This window comes from Brassica oleracea, chromosome C5, assembly GCF_000695525.1.
Source record: "Brassica oleracea var. oleracea cultivar TO1000 chromosome C5, BOL, whole genome shotgun sequence".
In the NCBI taxonomy this organism is placed as follows: Eukaryota; Viridiplantae; Streptophyta; class Magnoliopsida; order Brassicales; family Brassicaceae; genus Brassica; species Brassica oleracea.
Window position 1 is genome coordinate 35,881,376 of NC_027752.1, and position 7,690 is coordinate 35,889,065.

A 7,690-nucleotide genomic window follows, 5' to 3' on the forward strand; every position below is an offset into this window, starting at 1 on the left:
AAAGTCACAGATATTTTCAAAATTAGTTCTTAGTGTTTGACAAAAAAACCTCATAAGTAATGGAATCTAATAAAATTTTGGATAGTCGCTTCAGATGGTCTTTTAATATAGCTAATTGATTCATCAATGAGCCTTCTGTATCTTTTTTCATGAGCAAAAAGATATGGCTTATAACCATCTGTAATAGTGGCAAACATCTATGGAAAGATCATCATTGTAGACACTATACTAAAACTGCATATCTTTAGTCTGGAAACTGAACAGAAATTAAACCAGCAAGGATACAATTATTTTTAAGATAGCATATAACTCTTGAAAAATCATTGTTTTGTAGACATTCATAGACATCATTGTTGATCTTTGTAATAAAATATTACAAAAAAATAATACATGAACTATACGACTAAGAAGTAGAATAACCAAATCACTTACCATCCATTCAACCATCCAAATGCTCAAAACACACGATCAAATGCTCGTCCAAGTTCCAAAATTGTGTAAAACTGGGCCTAAATGTTTGTTTTTGAAAAATGGTTATTATCCATTCATGCAACTCTAAGTAGTGATCACATGATGGTTTAAGATCTTACCCCTGAATCTTCAACAACAGGTCCCCCAATCCTATCCATCTCTACACATATCTCATCAATGCATGCTTTTGTTGATGAAAGCAACATCACTGGAGATTTTCTGCCTGATGACAGTCTCGAGAGAGGAAAAGCAAAAGATAGTAAGGATTAAGGAAACGCAAAATTGTGCTTAAGGAAACGCAAAATATATATAGGACGCGCAGAGACCGGCCACAATAGCAAACATCAATTCAAAACAATCACCACTAAGTTAGTAAGGATTAAGGAAACGCAAGATAATAGTCAGTGCATTTATACATTTTAAAAAAGCCAAACTAACTTTGGCAAATCTCATCTTGTAAGTAAATGAAAGCTTTCAATCATCATCAAGCTGAAAATCCAAATTTATTATACATCATGAGACATAAGCAAGTAGTGAACACATCTTCATGTCAGTAATCAATTAAAAACAAAGACTTTGAAATTTCTCAAACCTCAACAAATAACTTTGAGTATTGAGATGGCCACTCCTCTGATTCCTTTACAACAGACCTTATATATAAACAATGTCAATCATCATCTATTATTCATATAAGCTACACTTTTTGCAATGCTCCCATCTAGAACTATATATACGTCAAAATTTTACCATTTATATTTAGTGACTGCAAAACCTTTGATATAGATAGCGCAGCCACTCCTGAAAAAGATTCATCAATCAAAATCATATAGTTGTTTTTAAGAAACAATAAAGCATAAAACTGTCACTCTTTAATTTCTTCCATAAAATTCAAAAAGGTCGAGACTTGAACGATCAACAGTACTGCATCTTGGTGAATGTTGACTTCCATGTTATTCTGATCTATCAAAGCCCTAAATGGAAGAGAGGATACATCGTAAAACCCTAAATGTTTTTAATACCGATCTTAGAAAGGAGGAAAAGGTGCAGAATTTATATAACTCGTGCCTTAGGTTTTACCCCTTCCTATGAGGAGAGACGATGGTGTTTCTGAGGATTGAGTTTTGGAAATCTGATGGCAAGGTTTCATCGATCACTATGTTGACAGTTGTCCTCTATTGCTTCACTCCCGCATCAACCTCTTGAAGCACTGGTGCATGATTTCTGGTCTACGAAATTAGGTTTTTGTTACACTAAGAAATTTTATATATTTTGGATAGAAAATACATTAGCTGAATTATATCATGAATAACATTTATGATATACGTAAGTCTAGTAGGACCAATTTAAACTTAAGCAACGACTTTTCTAAATAGATAAAAATAAGACTCTAATTTAATAGAGTAGATGTTCATTATGTAAAAGGATTATAAATCAAATAATAACAACGAGATGCTTGGAATGGTTTGGTGGTACAGCAGTAGAATTGTTGCGGTTAGTGTGGTCTTATACATTGTTGCGGTTAGTGTAGTTTTGTTTTCTATGTAAATGGAAAACCAATAACGCCTCAATCATACAGACTCTTGATACCAAATGAAGGTTGCATGATAACAATTAAAAGCCAAATATCAATAAAAATATCATCTGATACAATCGTTATATTAAGTTATTAACAATGCAAAGGTTCTTTCTTCCCAGTTTTTGAAAGAAATTATGGAAAAATAAGGAATAAAGAGGCATATATCAATTCGATCACTCAGGGCTACAAAACAAGCGACTAAAACGCAAAGGTTTCTTGAAACACAGACGTAATGTAAAACCCAGAGAGTTTATCACACACATAAACGAAATCAAAGGGAAATGAAACAAACAAATGGAGAAAGCAAATATAATTTTTTTATAAAACCCAGCTTGGAGCCTTTCTCCCTGAGACAGCTTAGAAGCATTTTCTGTGAACAATTCCTGGACCTGCTTCATCATACTCAGCCTTGGAGATCCACATCTGATGACACCAAAGATATAAACAATCAGCTCCTTTACTTATATTTGCAGAGAAAGAAAGAAAAAATCATGTGAATATATACCTGCTGGAATGTGCTGAGGGAAGCAAGAATGGAACCACCGATCCAGACACTGTACTTCCTCTCGGGAGGTGCAACGACCTTAATCTTCATGCTGCTTGGTGCAAGTGCTGTGATCTCTTTGCTCATACGGTCTGCAATCCCCGAGAACATAGTTGTTCCACCACTGAGCACAATGTTACCATACAAGTCCTTCCTGATGTCCACGTCACACTTCATGATGGAGTTGTACGTTGTCTCGTGGATTCCTGCAGCTTCCATTCCCACGAACGATGGCTGGAACAAGACCTCCGGACACCTGAATCTCTCAGCACCGATGGTGATCACTTGTCCGTCGGGTAATTCGTAGTTCTTCTCGATGGAGGAGCTGGTTTTGGAGGTCTCCATCTCCTGCTCGTAGTCGACAGCGACGAAGGAGAGCTTCTCCTTGATGTCTCTTACAATTTCCCGCTCGGCTGTTGTGGTGAACATGTAACCTCTCTCGGTAAGGATCTTCATGAGATAGTCAGTAAGGTCACGACCAGCAAGGTCGAGACGGAGGATGGCGTGTGGTAGAGAGAACCCCTCGTAGATTGGCACAGTGTGAGACACACCATCACCAGAATCCAACACGATACCTGGTCAAAGGAGAAAGAATTAGCGCTCAGTTTCAAGATCATCAATGACTACAAAGAGAGACTTAAAAATGTACTAACCGGTAGTACGACCACTGGCGTAAAGGGAGAGAACAGCTTGGATGGCGACATACATAGCTGGAGAGTTGAAGGTTTCGAACATGATCTGGGTCATCTTCTCTCTGTTGGCCTTTGGGTTAAGAGGAGCCTCGGTAAGAAGAACCGGGTGCTCCTCAGGAGCAATACGGAGCTCGTTGTAGAAAGTGTGATGCCAGATCTTCTCCATGTCATCCCAGTTGCTCACAACACCATGCTCAATAGGGTATTTCAAGGTGAGAATACCTCTCTTGGACTGTGCTTCGTCACCAACGTAGGCATCCTTCTGGTTCATCCCAACCATGACACCGTGATGTCTTGGCCTACCAACAACACTAGGGAAAACAGCCCTGGGAGCATCATCACCGGCGAAACCAGCCTGTACACAAGTGTATCATCAAGCACAAGAAACATCCACAGATCTGATGAAAAGAGTAAAGAGAAGACAAGTACTAACCTTGACCATTCCCGTACCATTGTCACAGACGATTGGTTGAATGTCATCAGCCTCAGCCATTTTTTATAAGCCTGACTGAATCAAGAACTAATCATAAATAGCTTCCAATTCAACATATGACACTACAATCAAATCCTAAACCGATAATCTTGCAACTTCAACACATCCATAAACAGAGCATAACTTCCCTCAATCGCTACTCAAAATCTAACTAACCGTAACAGTTGAGATTTCAATCTAGCCTTAACATATGAAAACCAGATGATCTGAATCTGGATCTATCCCTATCGAGATTTCAATCAAGATCAAAGTCAAACACAGATACTGGTGGCTCGATCGAGCTAAAAGATGATCGGTCAACTCAACTGAAGTCGATTGCTAGGAATGTTCATGGATCCAAATTCAAGTTCGAGATCGGTCAACTGAAATCGATTTCATAGGAATGTCAAAGGACTATAGAGAGTTCATAGATCCAAATTCAAGTTCAAGATCTCTACCAAATTCCGGAAACAAACATCTAGATCCAGCAGATAAAGTAGATCCAGAAAGTATACCTTGGAAAAGAAAGATCGAAGAAGAAACGAGGAACCAAGACGATTCCGATTTAAACTTCCTTCTCTCTCTCTTCTCGCCGGAGATAATAAAACGGCCAACGATAACGAAGGAGGAGAAGTAATGTTTGAATTTATAAGGCGGGTTTTATCTGTTCAACTTTCTTTTCCGCCATTCAAACAAAAAAAAAAAAAACGAATCATTTCGGCCACAGGTAAAGATAACGTGACCTGGCTGTCAGACAGCCTTTTCCCTCGTGTCAATTCCTTTTTAAATTTAATTAGTGATCTCAGCCGTTGGGTTAATTAATAAGATTTAATTTGTTTTTTCTGAGATGGCTTGACACTGTGATCGGCTCGGCGTATAATGACATTTCCATTTTTCTTTTCTTTTATTTAGCTAGTGTTAACCGAGTCAATCCAGCCAGCGATGGTCGTGGTTGGCTTCTTCATCTAGATTTCACAAAATTCAACTTAGTTAATTCTTTTTCTATTTGAATCGAATCGTATTTTTTTTCTTTTTTAAGTGGACTAGTAAGATCATACCGTGAAAGAAGGTGACTTCCATGATGTGTTAGGATATATTCACTATTTTTCTTGAAATGTCTCACTTCGACATTTTGTATACTAATTAAGAAAATTAATTAAAAGTTCACATATCCCTAATAACATAAATATTTTAATTTCAAAATTTGCAATTAATTTTCAAGAATATTTATAAATTTTAAACTTATTAAAAGTTCCACTTTGAATTTTTTTATTATCAATTATTTTAAAAAATTGTTAGAAAAAAATACAAATGATCATATGATATTATAACGTCTCGGACAACCATATTAAAATATATTATATATCTATGTTAATATTATTTAATTTAATTATATACAAAATAGATAAATGTATTGTTTAGATTTACTTGTCATAAAATGATAGTAAATACACAAATGTGATTTATTTGTTTTACGTGTTTGCACCAATTTAATTATATATTTAATAGTTAATGGTTTCTCAATTATTCAATATATTTTCTCAATTATTTATCACCAAATATAATTGTTTACATAAATTAATCCCGCATAGAGTGTGGATTATATCACATGCTTAGTTATATATATGCTTGCTGACACCTAGATAATAGTTTTGTATGTCTAAAATTGTATGTTTGCCATATGTTTGGTATAAATAATGTCGAGTTGAGATACCAATACATTGAGTCTAGCCATTTTATTATGCCATGCATGTACTCTTAACGTCAAAACTCTCTTCGATGATGATAATCTATTTGAACTATATATATATATATTTAAGGATATAAGTTCTTTCTGAATATCAAGCACTAACGTTAGGTATAGACTCAAAGTTTTGAGGCTCTTGGCATAGAGCACTTGTAATAATAGCTTATCTATCCTGAATTGGATATTTAACCTATGCAGTTCAGGATATTTATAGGTTATTTTTATTTACAAAAAGTGGGACACACGTGTGTATTGGATTCCATATCTAGAGAGATAACAACCCGAGTATACTTAACGTACGATAGTTAGATCAAATCATCGGGGCCATAGCAACTAGCAAGCTGAGCAATGATACTAGAATCCTCGTCGTGTTCTGCCCAACAGTAAAAAAACACTATGATTCATCCTCGTAAACTTTACATGTATTTTGAGAGATGAAAACTAAAAAGTCAACTTTTCGCGATCCACGTGAATCGCACGTGGTAAGTAGAATCGAAAAGACAGAGGGAGAGGGTTAAGCTGGCACCTACGAAAACGTTGTGTCCATCATCACGAAACTACTTCTGATTTTCATAGCTACTACTATGATTACATTTAATTCCCACTCTTTATATATGGGTTATATGAGGCAGGCCATGTTCATGTTTTTATAATATAAAGTTACATAAATATGGCAGGCCACATTCATGTTCTTTTCTTGTAGAAAAGTCAATCAAGGTTAGTTTTATCTGGATTTAGAATGTAATTAACGGGTTGATTGATCCTAGAGATCTATCTTTTCTCCCTCTCACTTTACTAGTAGTGGCACACCACGATCCACCCATAAAGTTTGTTTTTGCTTTTCTGGGATATGGATTGATCACCTCTAAAATGAAAATGGTTTAAGCCCTACATGTAATAAAAACCCAATGGATCATTCATTTTTATTTTAAAAATCATATTGTCTGGTATACTGTTTAAGTGTTTTTCAATCATGAAGTTCCAGATTTACTTATCTGTTAATATATTGTTCCCATTGATCTACGGTAGTATATATTTGTTGTAAAATAGAGAATTTAGAGAGTGAATATTCTGTGTTATTATTAATGATCAAGAAGGTTCCTTTATATAAAGATTACAAGATGAAGATAAATGAAAAGTATCCAAAACCTAAACTTATTATGATTAGGAAAACTACTAATACATAATAATGAAAAGATTACATCTATTAGGAAAAGGAAAAAGTTTCATTTTCTCCAAGCTTTGTGGCCGTCTCTCTCTCTCTCCTAAAGTCGGCTTTCTCTCCTCTTTCTAGGCTTCGGCCATCTCTCCATCTTCTAGGTATTGGGCCGGTCTCGATCTGGGCCTGGTTAATGACAATCCACTCCATGATTTATAACACTCCCCCTTGGATGCCATAACCATACATGATTTGTAGTACGCTTCATGTTGCCTCATTAAAACCTTATCAGGAAAACCCAGTGGGACAAAACCATGATGAAGGAAAAAGAGTACAACACGCACTACTCCCCCTGATGTGAACCTTAGTGTAGGTTCTACATTCTACGCATCTTGGTGCGTGATATTTCCTGTATGCACAGGATGAGAGTAATCAGCCAAGTTCATTACTAAGCCGTACCTAGACCACTTTGACCTCTTAGGTCGTTTCTCATGTCTCTTGACACCGAGTGTCCCGGTAAAGCATGTGTGCTAAATAATGTGAACCATATTGTTCTCGGGGATCACTATTGGGTCTTTCCAAATCGTGTTTGCATGTGTTCATAGTCTAGACGTGATCGTCTACTGTTAACTCTTTACTTTGATCGGACAAACTAAGTACTTATGGACAATGTACTAGACGTGGTTATCATGAACCTGTGTCTCGATCTGGCCGATCCATGTCTGGATCATAGACCTCTTCTATACATGTCCACTACTTGTCTCATGAGTGTTCAAGATCAATGATCATTGCTGTGAGTTTATAATATCTTATTATGGCTCTGCGGCCGAACACTCTCATGGATGTGGACATCGATTTCTTTGCCTTAGGCAGTACCATATCTATCTCGGACATTGTAGTCCTTTATCTATCTCTTGATGGTGTCTCATGACCTCTGTTGCTGTGGATTATATCACACACTGAAATATATATTATTAGGTCATAGATCTCGGCTCTCACAAGCTTATGGACTACAATACATTTGTATCC

General features: G+C 36.3%; 1 protein-coding gene across 3 annotated transcripts in view; it reads right to left on the minus strand.

Moving 5' to 3' along the window:
- Positions 1 to 2,096: 2,096 nt before the first annotated feature.
- LOC106295461 (actin-2) overlaps positions 2,097 to 7,690 on the minus strand; it is a 20,931-nt gene continuing 15,337 nt past the window's right edge. Inside the window, exons 2-6 of one of the 3 annotated variants that reach the window (XM_013731369.1) lie at positions 4,271 to 4,343; positions 3,717 to 3,786; positions 3,245 to 3,638; positions 2,553 to 3,166; positions 2,097 to 2,470 (exon numbers count right to left, since the gene is read on the minus strand). In XM_013731369.1, the coding sequence (XP_013586823.1) occupies positions 2,405 to 2,470; positions 2,553 to 3,166; positions 3,245 to 3,638; positions 3,717 to 3,776 (1,134 nt within the window). In that variant the 5' untranslated portion in view covers positions 3,777 to 3,786; positions 4,271 to 4,343 and the 3' untranslated portion in view covers positions 2,097 to 2,404. Of the gene's footprint in view, positions 2,471 to 2,552; positions 3,167 to 3,244; positions 3,639 to 3,716; positions 3,792 to 4,270; positions 4,374 to 7,690 lie in introns of those variants that run through there. The other 2 variants (XM_013731371.1, XM_013731370.1) reach the window with 2 other exon arrangements.